At 38.8% G+C, this 15,459-nt stretch overlaps 1 protein-coding gene across 1 annotated transcript in view; it reads right to left on the minus strand.

The window, feature by feature from the left end:
• LOC109973725 (NT-3 growth factor receptor-like) overlaps positions 1-15,219 on the minus strand; it is a 127,050-nt gene extending 111,831 nt beyond the window's left edge. Inside the window, exon 1 of the mRNA XM_020623517.1 lies at positions 14,839-15,219. Coding sequence (XP_020479173.1) covers positions 14,839-15,080 — 242 coding nt within the window. The 5' untranslated portion in view covers positions 15,081-15,219. The remainder of the gene's footprint in view (positions 1-14,838) is intronic.
• Between the last annotated feature and the right edge of the window lie 240 nt (positions 15,220-15,459).

A 15,459-nucleotide genomic window follows, 5' to 3' on the forward strand; every position in this document is an offset into this window, starting at 1 on the left:
CTCCCAAAGTCCAGTCTTTGCAGAAAAAACTTATAGCATGAGCATATATTCCTGGGTTTACTTAACTTTTTTTTTGTTTTAAACCATTATGTGAGTGATTTATGTCCTGTTCTCTTCCAAAGCCTTTTTACTTTAAGGCAACAAGAAAATGTTTTGTACACTGTACTGAAGATGTACTGAAGGTGAAGTTCTCTTGAAGTGTTAAATGTTTTTACAAATGTTGAGATAAAAGGAATTGGCCCCAGATGGCAAATGACTTTGTAAACTACATTTACTCATTGTAAGCCGAAATTGTTCCAAAAGGTACTTTGGCTGCATGGTTTTGTGTATGGGTGATCAAGCTATTCAGTGGCCTGTTTTCTGTTCCAATACACTAACCATTAAAAGGCATGATATCAAATCAGCAGGATTTTAGGTGCTGTGATGTCTGTGTATGTTGTGAATTAAGGGGTTACTTGGAAGCTTATAGCACATAATAAAGATGCTGCTGTTGTTGAAGTCTGTCTTCTTTATGTTGGTGTATTTTTGTTTTTAAAAAGGCTTATTTTTATACTTATAAATTATAACTCAATTTTAAGTAAACATTACTTAAATATAACTGAAATAAAAGTGAACAAAAGCAGGTATTTATGCAAATGCATTCTAAATAAAAATTACTAAGAAAGAGTGAGTAAGATTTAGTACCAGTAACAGAAAATTTCAAGTAAAGTTTACTTGAATACATCTATAGAAACTACTCTGTGTCTTTAAGTACAATTTACTTGGGATTATTCCATGTAAAATTTACTTAGAATTTCTGCGTGGAAATTGTTGCTTAGGTTTTTTTTCAAGTAAATTTCACTCCCAATTTTTGCAGTGTGATCAACAGTGAGCAAGTCTTTTTTCAGAGCTGCATACACAAAAGTCTGGAATATCTCTATATGAACATGAAACATAATTTTCAAAGTGTTGATTCTATACAGTGGAGATAATGATCATATCTTCATATACATTTGAATGGTTTTAAGGATTGATACTGTTTTTTTTTACTCTGGTTTTAACATTTAATGCTCACTGTACAATAACTGACACCACAGCATCATCATGTGCTCTCTTTTGATACACTACAACCCTGGGTGTTTATACCATGAGTCTCTGGTTCAGTTTATTCCACAGTGTCTTTAACCTCTAGAGTCCTGAGCTTTGGAAACCCAAGCTGTGCGGTCCTCATATGAGGACGCAGGGACTCTAGAGGTTAAGTATATTTTGATGCAAAAACTTTAGCACCTTTACTTAAGTAACATTTGAAACATGCATTTCTATTTCTGTTTCTACTATGGTATTCCTACTCTTACATAAGAAGATCATATATGCATATTTTAACAGATGTCACCACCTAAAACCTTGTTTGACTTATGAGTAAGTCAAACAAGTGATCAGGCAGAAGCACCAAGAGAAAAGAGAAAAACTATAGATTGTGAGGAAAAAACAAGGAACAAGTGTAGCATTAGTGTCCCTGGTGGGGTGCTTGGTGGATAACATGTAATATAATGATATGGCTTTGCATCAGTAACGTCCGTTGTGAATAAAATGAATAAACTGTATGAATAAAATGCTGTATACTGCATCAGATACAATGACTTTGAATGGCTCAGATTTGTAATACACACACATAGAGATCTAATGTTAATGTCTACACCCCCTGTGGCTACTTTCTAAAACCTGAACATCTATAATACTCTGCTTAACCTTCTGTGATGTGTAAAAATGGATGCATGCACTTACATAGTGACGCAGAATGGATGAGAACAAATGCGGAGCTATTGGTTTCAGACAGGATGTACTGGGTTGTGTGACCTTGAAACAAAATGGCTGATGGGGCTGTAGGGTACTTGATGGTAGCAAGGCAAACTGACTACAAATCCCATGTTGTCTTGTTCTTAGAGACTACATATTAGCACCCCTTGTGGTTACTTGGTTAATAACATGCTGCATATGCAGTCAAACCAACTACCCTGGGATGTTATCAACATTATCCAATTAAACAAATATTTTATTACTGGTAAAATGAAATAAATGCTAAATTCATAAAAATTGAAAATGTGAATATACTGTCAATGTAATGTGCAGAGATTATAAGCTTTAGATACAGGTTCTTCTTGTCCTGTTCACAAATAATGCTGCCAGCTAAAAATCATTCAAATAATGAAACAAATAAAGGGGCACCTAGATAAATACTACCCCCTGGGTTGATCTAAACCTAATGTATAAACTATTTCTCTTATGGGTGGAGACAGGGATGAACACACTGTGTACACATCAGTTATAATGAACTGTAAGGAGCAAGGGGCATCCATCTTTATAGGCTATGAGCCACCTTCCAGAAATGTTATGCTTTGAAAAATGCATGAACACATGAAAATTACCCATCTGAAAACTACACTCACATGGAAAATACCATGAGGACTGGGTACAGCTTGAGTACAGTGAAGGAGGTATACATCACCCAAAATCATAACACGAATGCCTAATAAAGCATTGTGTGGAGTACAGAAACTGAACTGAATTGTGAATAAAACCAGCAGTGATAATGATTTGTCTTGACCTAGATAACACCAGCACCCTATAGAGTCTTCCAACATAGCTGTTAACCTATGAAACTCACACACCTGCACACACGCACACACACACACACACACTCATACACACACAGCCGATATGTGCTGAGGGCGGTACATACCTTCTTGAATAAAGCATCAGAAAGACAAAATACCATTTAGAGTAGCTGATGTTTTGAGATAATCAGTGTGATCCAGAGTACAACAGGTAGTATAAACAGCACTGTTTCTTTTTACTATGATTGGCAGTTGGCAAACAATGTATAGGTACATTACCAGCACCTACCGAATGGAGTGCTGTAGTTTTAAACATCTGGTAGTGTTGAAGAATAAATACACCCCCTTTGATGTCAATGTGTTCCAGTTAAGAAAATGAGATATGGAATCATAGATTCAATGCTGGTATAATGAGACTTAAAATAACTAAAAGATGAAACAGTTAGACATATGCAAAATACACTGTGGGATAAAAACAGAAAAAAACAAAGGCATGCTGTCCCTAATAAAAAGACACAAATCAGGTCAAAATAGGTGCTGACCTGTCTTTAAGAGCTGAAAACATGTAAAACTAACATAAGATGGTTAGTGATGTCTATAAAGGTTTGGAAACAGAATAATGTTTTGGGAGGCGACATGGGCGTTGCTAGACCTGAAGCTTTACTGGGGCGCAGGCCCCCCCATATACAGATACAGTTGTACATTACACAGTTATACACACAAATAATAAGTACTCCATCAGAACAAATTTTACATTTTCAAAGAATAAACAGCATACACACATGAATGCTACCAAAATGGAGGACATAAACATGTCCAAATATGACTTCAGCAACTACAAATTAATATCATATCCTATACATCCTATACACAAAGTAAAGCAAAGTATTTCCCCAAGCTTAAAAGCGTCTTGCCCACCAAATCTAAGCAGTTAAGTTGGGTCCCTTTTTGTGCAATAAAGTGTAGTGCCTATTCTTCATTTTGTCAAACCTGTCAATAACTTGACTCTCACTCAGTTTACAAAGTTCTTCTTGCTCAACTGATAAGACAGCAAGATGGTGGAGCCTGTCTTGGTCCATTGTGGCTGAGCCAAGTGTGGAGTCGTCTCAGTGCGCTAAATGACCGTTCACAGCTACACACAGACCTGCAAGTCCGTTAGCTATAGCTCATTTGTCAACAACATTTGTCTTACCTCCCTCAAATTCATCTCTCCTTTCTGCTTCCCTCTCAACAAGAATTTTCTGATATCCATCTACAGGAGGAATTAGTCATTGTTCAGATAGTATAGCTAGTACCCATGGAAACACTAACTTTCACAGCGTTTTCATACATTATCTTACCTGCTCGTCATGCGACGTACGCTGATTGGCAATTGAAACGTGCGCATGGTCGGTATACACAGGCACGCCGCGCAGGAACACAGTTTCCACGCACAGCTGCAGCATCGTTTTTGCAGTGTTATTGCGGCATGTTTTTGTTTTTATTGTGTTTCTTTTACGTGCATCAATTGGTTTATTTAATGTCTTGCATTTAGTTTCTCTGAAGAATGGTCTAATAAAAACCCTTACAAATATGGGAATCTATTTACTGGGGCACAGCTGATTATACTGGGGCACTTGCCCCAGTACAAGTGGTCTAGCGACGCTGATGGGACGTGACAGTGGTGCGGTGGATAGAGCAGTCATCTCCCAACAGGAAGGTTGGAGGTTCAAATCTCAGTGCCTGCAGTCCACATGTCGAAGTGTCCTTGGGCAAGACACTGAAACCCCTGTTGCCTGTGATGGTGGCGCGTATGCACGCAGTGTGGCCCGGGGCCTCCGGCTCCAAACATAATTTCATTGTGCATGTCACAATGAGAATAAATTAAAGCTTCTTCTAAAAGACAAAAAGCCAGCAGAATTAACATCACCCTGCAGCACTCTCCTTATTAAAATTAGTCAAATATCTCTCTCTAAGGAAAAACATAGCGCTGTTTACAAAATAAATGTATGCATATTATTTAACTGTCAATAAAAGTCAATGTTACTGGGATGGGAAAATATATAGAATCAGGTCTCTAGAAACAAGTTAGACGAAGAATCTTTTCTTTTCTCAGTGCTTTTGCCTCATCACTCATTCGACTTACTCAAAAGTGTCCCTGGTGGTGACATCTGTACAATGTTTTTGTAAACACTGGCTTTGAAAAATATCTTGTTACTGCAGGGACCATACTGTAGCTACATCTAACCTAGGATTTCCTCAGTACATCAAACGCATCTGAACAAATATGAATACACCTCACAAGTGAACTGAGAAAGAAAACACAATAAAAACAAAAATGAATGCAAGAACTTGGTTACTAAAGAGACAAAACAGGAGAATCAACCAGACAAATATAATCTGCTTATGTAAGAGTAGGAATACCATAATAAAAAATTCAGAAACTCACACCTTCCCAGTGCTACTTAAGTAAAAGTACTAAAGTATATGCATCAAAATATACTTAAAACTGCTGGGGGGATTTGTTGGTTTCTTTTTTTCCCTATAATAATAATAATAATAATAATAGTAAGGTCTATACCTTAATATGTAAAGTGTCCTGACATGACTTTTGTTGTGATTTGGCATTATAGAAATAAAACTGAATTGAACTGAATTGAGTTGGTCTTTATTGGACCTATGCTACATATTGAATTTATATCTGTGTTAATGGCCTACCAGATGCATGGTGAGTCTTTTGTTAAAGTTGAACTACATAAGTCTGTTAATGCATTGTTTCTGAAAAGAGAAAGGAAGTAGTATTTAAAGTATATATGCCTGTTAAAATAGGTGTTTCTAAATTAACTGTAGGAATTAGTTTTTATCCCTAACTTAAGTTACTTTTTTTTACATTAGCAAATATCAAAACTATTAGGGCTAAACTTCCTCAAAATTAAACTATGTTGGGGAGAAATAGCCACTAAGCTTAAAGGAATAATTTAATTTATATTATTTACAATATTAATTTATTATGGGTTTACATGAGTCAGTAAACTAACCCATACAGTGTGAAGAAACAGTTGCTTTTCCTAAGATTATTTAATATAAAGAGAAACATTAATCCTTACATCTATAAAACATTTAGAGAACATCAAACTATGTCTTTGGGGTTTGTGGTCAGCCCTATTGGAAAACCCTAATACAACCCCTTTGATGCAATATCCCTGGTCTGGGGAGTGTTGGTCAGTCCTATTCTCATGGGAAACCCTAATAAAATCCTTTAATGTTGTTATAAATTCATACAAAAAATCCACTGGAGATGAAAAGAAAGCCTAAGGGCAAAATGCTTTGAAATCTGTAATTACGCAGCATAAAAATTGACAGCCTTTGATCTAGATGGAAGTGAAGTGCAAAAAGTAGATGGGACATTTGGGCCATACATCATCACTTCACACCCCAGATTGACAGAAGTGGGACTTTATATATCTCTCTTGTGTAAACATTCACTAGCTGAGAAGTTGGAGTTTTTTTTTAATTATAAAGGAGGCTGGAGAAAATGTGTTTGTTTGATGTTTGTGTAACAAATGAGGACTCACTACTCGCTAATGTATGTGAGTCCCTCTCTCTCTGCTGTCACCCTTCTAAATTTAGTAGTCAAATGCTCTCTAAATATCTAATCTGATGAATGAAAACCAAACGAAAGTCCATATCTACACAATAGGGTACAGTTATCTTGGGTTCGCAAGGAGCTTGGTGATGGTACTCTACACAGAGTGAGGAGAAGAATCCTCCATCCCCAATAAGGCACACACTCACGTACTTATAACAAAATGAAATGTATTTCAGGAAAAAAAACTTAACCAGTATCATTCGACAACAAGACCCTTACACTTCCCAAACAGACCTGGGCCTGAACAAGATAAGAACAATATTCCCAAAAACAGATTGTCCCAATAAGATGCAGTTCAGTCACTTCTTTTCAATTTGACGCGTCAGTTGTATGGTATCTGGTTCAACCCCAAAAAAATTAATTCAAAAGTAAGCATTTCTTAAAGATGCTTCTTTCCTCCAACCCTGAAGAGTACAGAAGAAAATCTTTCTTCCCTTTTTTTCCTTCCACCGGAAATCGAAGGATACTGCCATCTACACCATGGTGCATTCACGGGGCATGGGAAAACAATACTTGGCAACCAACGTTAAGCCCACTGGAAAGAACTAATAAAACAGGACAGGAAAATATATACATATATATATATACCTTTTTAAATGTTGACACTAGAAAAAAAAAAACCAGTCCTATTCAAACTGTCAGTGAAGCAGGAAAGGAGATTCCATGAGAATGAAGGTATCGGAGTGCATATGGATGGAGGGGGTACCAAACCCTCTGACTGGATTCCAGCTCAATGGGCCTGGAAATTCCTGGAAGTTGCCAGTTATTTTTCTAAAAGATATCAATCAAACTGTTGCTCAGAATTTCTGAAATTCATACAGTCCCTCCCATTTCTTCTAAAGGAAATGGCAGACAGAGGAATGGGGACCTGGCTAGGCAAAGAGGTAAAACTCAAAACTTTACTTAAACTATGCACGGAGAAAACAGGCTTATTTTGAATCCAGCTGAACAACTGTCACATGACCCATGAAAAACTAGGCCTTGTTTTGCTGGAATCATGTGACTGATTCATTTTGTGCTTGTAACAGACATGACTGCAACATTAGCAGTCATGCTAATTGCTAATTTCACCATCACTAGTGAGCAGGCAGAAACAGAGGCAAAGTGTGAGTCCAAGTTGGGGCCAGAATCATAATAACATTCAGAAGCCTTACACAAGAATTATATCGCAGATATTTGGAGTTTAAGTTGCTTTCGCCACAGTCACATACACATACAATATGTAGGCTGCACAAGAAAGAAAACACGGAATTAATGTAATGCAGTAATGCTCAGTGTCTGAACCAGGGGACACTTGCAGCCCACACAAGTCACCTAAGAATACCTTGGAAACATTCCTGTATGGAACAGGGATCGCAGATTTCAGTGTAGCTGAAGGATCAATTGTTTCCTGTGGAACTCAACTGTTTTATAAGGAGATTAATTTGCCAAATGGCATCCCATAGTTAGATTAAAATATATGCATTTAAATGAAACATCAAAAAGCACATCTTCTATGTATGTTAAAGTATACTTGTACAAAATGTACCCTCAACTTCAAAATGTCCTCGTGGCTGGGTGTTTGAAGTGTGTTGAGAAATGTGGGTATTTTGCTGTGCTAGCGGTGCTATAATTAAATCATTTATTGTATCCTTAAAGTCACCCTCCACTCAGAAATGTGTTATACTTCATTTTTCTGTTAGAGCTTCTCTGTGCAGAATAAGGTATCGTACAGTATGTGCATACTTTGACACTAGAAAGCTGTTTCCACATTCATCTACTGAGGGTGAATGTTTCTCAAGGTGAATTGCAGTCCCCCTAATTGATTCCACATCTCCTCATTTGGTTCATTGTCTTGCATCTTAGATCTAAGATGCAAGGGAAAGATGTAAAAACAACCTTTGAGGAAACACATTTTAACTGATATGAGGCGTCCTTTCCTCTGATCCTTCAGCATCCAACCACAAACTGATTTCTGTCAATCTGTAACAGACCTTTGTGAAGGATGATAGATACTTTATTACAGACTCAAGGTCCAGATGCATAAATACTAAAAAACAATTAAAAAAAACATAAAACAGTCAGCAATAAATAACAAAAAAAAAAACCCACCACCAATAAACAACTACCTTTTTAAAAGGTAGGTATACCAGTGTTTCCAAAGTACTGAAATATATCGCATATCACTATATGCAATATTAGTCAGAAATAAAACTATGTTGTTTCCAGAACTATTCAAATGACAAATAAATTTGTACATCAAATTTCTTAAAACAGCAGATAATGTACTGATCCGAGATGCCACAAACAATTCACTAGGCCATTTCAATAATAACCTCAAGGCGTCATTATAGGCCACTGTCAGTTTCCTAAGACTGCCTTTTTTGTAATTAGACCATAGATGTGCAGTGTACAGGGAGGTACAATATGCTTTAAACAGAGTCAATTTTACTCCATCCGAACACAAGCCAAATTTCCGAACCAACACATTTGCTTGTGCATACAACATAAGGCACTGCCGATACATATCCCCGTCATCAGACAAGCAATCGTTTATAACATGACCCAAGTACTTAACTTCATTACACACAGTTAAACTGTTACTAGATAACTTAAAAAAACTGAATGCAAGGGACCTGTCCTCTTTTGTGTGGCATATCATAATAACACTTTTATCAGAATTGTACTTGACATTGTGAAGCTCCCCAAACAGAGAGCACACATTCAAGAGCTGCTGGAGACCTGCCGAGCTGGGACTAAAGATCACCATATCATCTGCATACTATTGTACCACCAACCATACATCCCGTTCTACACATATTTAGCTCCTCAGAGAGACCATTCATATAAAAATTAAACAAAATCGGGGACAACAGACTACCTTGCCTTACCCTGTTACAGGTCTGAAAGGGTGCAGATATACAATTACCCCATCTGACACACTTAGTCTGGTGGGCATACCAATATGACAAGCATCTTACAATATATTTAGGCACTCGGGCGTCACACAGTTTCTGGAATAGTTTCCTATGATTCACTCGATCAAAAGCTTTAGAAACATCTAAAAAAAAACACATAAATACGGTCGAATTTTTACTTTTATATTTACTGACTAGTTCTTTTAAAGCAAAAATACACATATCGGTGCCATGATTGGCTTTAAACCCAAAATGATTATCAGTAGAGCCAATAAGATTATGAAACCTACTCAAGAGAATTTTCTAACATACTTTAGAAAGTATGTTAGCAAGTGCAATGGGTCTATAATTATCTGAGCTGCCCACCTTTCCTACTTTATTCTTCACCACCGGGACTAAAAGCATTGACATTAAAGAGTCAGGCATAAACCCATGCATAACAAAAGAAGTAAAGCAAATAGCTAAAAGAGGTGCCAACCTCAAACTAGCATACTTAAGATGTTCTACAGAAATCCCAGTAGACTTATTTGCTGACAAATTGCTTATTGCTTGAGAAACCTCATATGTTTTAATAGAATCAACAGTCAACCCTACCTATAGAGGAAGTTTCACTAGGGACACAATTAAATAGATGGGAGTAGTGGTGTCACCAAAGCTCAACTATCTTATCCGGGCCAGAAACTCCATCAATAGTATGGGGTAAAGAAAATCTACTGCTGTTAATATGTTTAACATCTTTCCAGAATGATTTCATGTTATTCCTTAGGAGTTTTTCAGCCATAGAGTCAGACCTCAGCTTTTGTTCATTTTTCGTAATAAATCTTATAGCATACTTTATATTCTGTGCTTGTACGCTTTTTAAGTTCAAATATAGGCCCATATCTGGGTTTGCCAGCAAGGGTCCAGGAAGTTGTTGCATCATGGACTCTACCCTTATATTCAGCCACATAAGTGCTCCACCCAGGTTTAATTTTGCATGCCTCTTTTCTTTCATAATAAGGCAAACTAGCCTCTATCAGCACCCGAATAATATTAGAATACATGCAAGAAATATCAGCCTTGTGGCTAACAGCAGTACAGTTAAAGTCCGTACATATCACAGCCTCTCTAGGTACAGTAATATCACGTAACAGTTTATCTGTGTCAGAACAGTAACAAGCAAGATCCTCTGCAGAAAGAGTAGACCAATCAAACCTTTCATGCTTTTGGTTAGTTTGAATTAAAATAGGTATAAAATCAAATCTAACGGCCAACTTTACAGGAATGTGGTCAGAAATAGGCATATTATACAAACAGACTTGCCAGCTTTTCTCCGACCGGCCATGGTTGTACCTACACGAGACGCAGGCTTGGCAACAGCCTGCTATCTTAACTGACGTTCACCCCGTTTCACAACCAAGCTCCACATTGGTGATTCGGGCAATGGTGTTGCTCCACCGGAGCCTTCCACCAGGGCAGCTCCATCCACATCAGGAAGCACCTGACCCTCAGTCCCTTTGAGGCCACACACAACGTCCCTCCTCTCACCAGTCATGGAATCAGTGCTGTTAGCCTCCACTGAGTCCAACGACACGCCACCCTGGCCTACACGTAGTTCCAGCGCACACACCCGCTTGTTCATATCCGCCGCAGCGGCCCGCAGACCCTTGCTAGCTTCGGCTTGCAGGTGAGCAGCTTGCTTCATAGCAATAATTTCGGCGTGAAGATGCTTCATTTTGTGAAGCAGACCACATACGTCCATGTTGGTGAAAGTCACTGGTGGCAGCTCATCTAAGTAATGAGACACAAATCTAGGGATATCCTCCCCACATTCATTCAATACCTTGAGGCATGCCTTAACATTGTTAGCATCTTTATGCACTCCTTTATAAGAAACATTACGCTGTGTAGTGACACAGACTTCAAAGAGCGTTTTCTTGGAGGCCTCAATCCACTCCGTATCAAAGGTGTTAACTGCCAACAAAACTATCTCATCCTGATTTAAAGTTCTTATTTTTACAGAGAGTAAGTGTAGAAACTCATCCTCAACTATAACTTTGCCATCTATTGTTGTATAAATCTTTGGTTTAAGATGACCTTTAGCAAACACAGGAGCTCCAGGTGCACGTGCTGGTGTTGCATTCGCCATGTTGAAGTATCCTGCAGAGGTCAAATTCATGCAAACTTCCACTCATGTATCATCAGTTATAGCTCCCCTAGGAAGCCTCCTTGCTCCTCACAGTAGAAATAAGCGCTATGGGATGTCCTTCATCATAGCACACTGGAACAACGTCCAGGCCAAGCACAGGTCCAGGACCAAGGAATGACATGACAAAAGAAGTGGGATTCACCTTCTATGCTCACTTTAAACCTGAGTTCAACACATGTACATATTGAGCATCGTTTTGTGGCATTACAAATAGGCAACTAATCATTGTCCAGTGTGCATGTAAAAACTAGCAGCTTCTAGTGCACATACATTGAGAATGGACTTTTCAGTGAAACAGAAGGCATCTTGTGTTTAGCTGTTTAACTTGTGAAACTGAACAGATTCTGGATTTTTAAATGGGGAAGAGGAGTAGATGTAAATTTGAAGAATGTCCAGCAAGGTAAGTGCACTTTTTTGAGGGGAAAAAAACATTACAGATACAAGTTATTTAAATATCACATCTGGGTCTTTAAACAAATCTAACAAGCTGTAAATCCTGATAAGGTTATGAGAAGCATTACTGAATACCATGTAATGACACAAAGAGCCATAATGTCACTATAGCAGTAGTGCAACTTTCCTTGGATTCTGAGACTGTACCTCATTTTGGTGGAAAACTATAAAATGTTACACCAAGAAAATGTTCATATTCTGTGGTCAGGTACAAAATTCTTTCCAAGGTTTAGTTAAGGCTGTTGTTTCAAAGTCCTGTTTGTGTGTGTGTGTGTGTGTGTGTGTGTGTGTGTGTGTGTGAACAGGAGTGATAAATGTCATTTTTCAGGATCTTTTCATTTTTTTACACTGTATTTTGATTAAATGTGGCTACAGAGGTCTCTGTAGGATTATTATGGCGCATATATGCTTTAGATTACCATTTTATTGTTAGATTGCCAAGGTCGCAGGTTATAGCTATACAGTACATTCAGAGATGCACATTTCACACTTTGACTTTTACTAACTGACAGATTTTTTTGCAACAGTTTCAGCAGTAACTGTGAATATATGGATGTTGATGAATACATCCACAATTGTCAGAGTTGACTAGAAGCATGTCTTTAATAGCAGAAGAGATGAGGGACTGCAAGGGTGAATTTTCTCTAAGTACATCTTGCAGACATTCAGCAATAGTAAGCACAGTAATGTGTGCACAGATTGGATACTTCAGCCTCCCTGTACAAACCAGCATCACGACAGAAAAAAGAAAAACAAAAAAACGAGGCCAAGCGTCATCACCAGAGGTGGAAATGTTGATTGGATTCAGCAAACAAACGCACACCTGCAGTTAGACCTGTACTTGCACACGAACCTGTCAAATGCTTCAGCTGCTCAGACAACCGTGTTTTTTTTTTTTCCTCAAGAATCACAGCAAAGCCTTATCTTATCCATTTCAAACTGTGATGTCTCTTATGATGAATCTCTAATGTGGAAAACTGGAAAACTATTATCTGGACTTGGCAGTTTTCTTTGGCTGGCCAACCCTTCCACGGTTCCTGCTAGGAGCCCTCGCTGTAGTTTTCACTCCCAATAAATTGTCCCATCTCTGCCTGGTTCCCTTGTGATGAATGAAATAGACTTCTTGTTAGCAAAATGCATCTAACACCTTACAAAGAGATGGAGGACCAAGGACAATTTGTAGTGTATGTGGAGTCCGTCACTGACTGCTCTGTATTACTATGGATACTGGCTGTTATTTTTAAAGAGTGTTTTCTGGCCACATAATAAATTAGCATCAAGCAATTACCACCTTTTAATTATTAAACATGTTGCATCTTTTCAATTAGCACAATATATTAGATTGTGTGTTATTGCTTTAAGCCAATTTGTTCTGTACCATATTTGTGCTTTTAATTCTAAATATGAATGGGAACATGTATGTTAATCAGATTTTACACAAACTCTATCTCTGTGTGGTTTGACTGTATACATTCCTATTTGATAGGAAAACTGATGTGACATTGGGAAAGATATCTTGTGACAAGCTGTCATTGAGCTGCTGGTAGTGTTGGGTGGAGGTTTCTGTCCATGCTGAGCAGCAAGAAAACAACCATCCTGCTGGCGAGGCACCATGAAATGCACAATTAGTCTTGGGTCAATTGCATTAGAGCTTCTCAAAGGCAAAAAGGCAATCAATGTGTGACTTTCTGCTTAATATAAGATAGATTTTGACATTTTAAGCAAAAAGTCAAGAGGCAGATTATTCTACTGATGATCCCAGTGGATAAGAGAGGAGATGAATGACTGGAATGTGAGTGGAGCAGGTTTTCCAAAGAGGATATCTTTATAAAAGTGCCACTCTAGGGTCATACTAATCACCATTGGTGTGTTGTGACCTCAGACCCGTCATCTCTTTATTATCCTTTGCTGTTAATGTATCTTAATGTATCTGGTTCGATATTCTGTGCCTGAATTGACTAAAAGTCTCCGATAAAGCAGTCACGTAAACGATTCCGGTGTTGTGAAGAGCCCCAGTGAATAGAGGGTACCAGGCTACCCTCTAGTGGCACAGAAAGGTGATGAACCGTGTCACCACATAAGTTGTTGTCTCCCTCAGATGGATAAAGGGTAAACGGGATGCCAGAACTGATGAGAGGAAAAGCCCTTTGTGGCGTAAGACGATGCGGAGGAAGCCGTGCGGGGAATTCCAGTGCATTAACAGGAGATGTTTACTTTATATGCAAATCTGCCTAATCACGCCAGAGGTATTATTTTAAGGCCCGATCTGCGTTTTTGTTCTGCCTTTTTAAGGAAAAAAGTGTTGTTAATGTTGGCTGGAAGGATCAAAGCCAGGAGCGAGAGGAGACCGAATAAAATGTACTTCTTGTGTGTGGGTGGGGGCTGGCTTGGAGAGTCTGCGGTCATTGTAGCTCCACTGTTTTACACAAACCCTTTATCAGTCCTCATGTCAATCTCAGTAGGGAAAACAGCCACAAGTGACGTTTACAGCACCCTCCTCTAGACCCCCGCATCATATAGACATAATAAAGTTTGTCGGGTCGCATCGCTGAAAGGACACAGGCTGAAATGTAAATGGTTGACCTTAGTGCACCATTTGTTTCTGTTTCATTTAGCACAATCTGTAGGAACAGTTGTTGTGCGTGAGGACGAGAATCAAGGGAAGGGCTGATGTGAGGTTCTCTGCAACATCCTTCTGTCATTTTGCCACGAAGGCCTGCGGTGCCGCTGCAGAGGAGCAACTTTATGGGAACATACACACAAAAAAAATATTCAGACATTCACTACCAACGTTCAAGATCAAGTAATCTAAATTTGTCAGCTGTAAAGGATGTGCCATATTGTGCAGAGGGGAGAGAATAAGCACATTTATCTTCCATACAAAGATGATCAGACTGATCATAAAAAGCCACTACACAGGTTGTAAGAAGTGCTAAAAGTCTCAAAATATAAAATAACTAGTCAACAAGTCAAATCAGTGCCAAAAAAGCAACATACACCCTGAAAGCACAGAGGCTTTACTGAGGATGTGATCAATTAATGATTCAAAAACGCACAGCATAATCCGCAGCTACTTACATAGAGGTGATGTTCTTGAATAACTCTGCTATGTCAACACTGGTCCCATTGTTCCCAATATCTTGTAGGGCTAGTAAAGGGAAAAACCTGCCGTTGTCGGACTTATTGCAATAGATCTCTGTTTGAGAGCAGATGCAGGTCGGCGGGCAGTCCAGCATGGAGCTCAGATAGTCCTGGAAAACACTCATCAGAAACAAAACCCTCCACCAACAAATCCGGATCGAATGAAACCATAGATCCATGTCTCCGGGCGAAGAGGCGCACAAGAGGTCCCGATGTCCTTTCGGTTAGAACAGAACAGGAGAGAGGAGAGGAGGAGAGGAGGAGGAAGGAAGGAATAAGGAGGACCGCGGTACGTCTGTACAGAGGATGCTCTATGTGAGCGTTGTAAACAAAAAAATGAAATATTATGAGGCTCCAGTCTTCTTCTTTGCCTCAGATGCATTGTGTTTTCCCCAAATACCGTATATGCTGTTGTCGTCGTCTCTCTCCAGGCAGGACCCGGACGACTGGCTGGAGAGCACACAAAATGAGAACTTGGAGCACTAAGTCCCTCCTACCGGCTACAGTCATACTGACACCTTCAGAAACAGCATGCAATCAACAGCAATTACAACTGCA

Source organism: Monopterus albus, unplaced genomic scaffold (assembly GCF_001952655.1).
Source record: "Monopterus albus unplaced genomic scaffold, M_albus_1.0 scaffold302.1, whole genome shotgun sequence".
Taxonomy (NCBI): domain Eukaryota; kingdom Metazoa; phylum Chordata; class Actinopteri; order Synbranchiformes; family Synbranchidae; genus Monopterus; species Monopterus albus.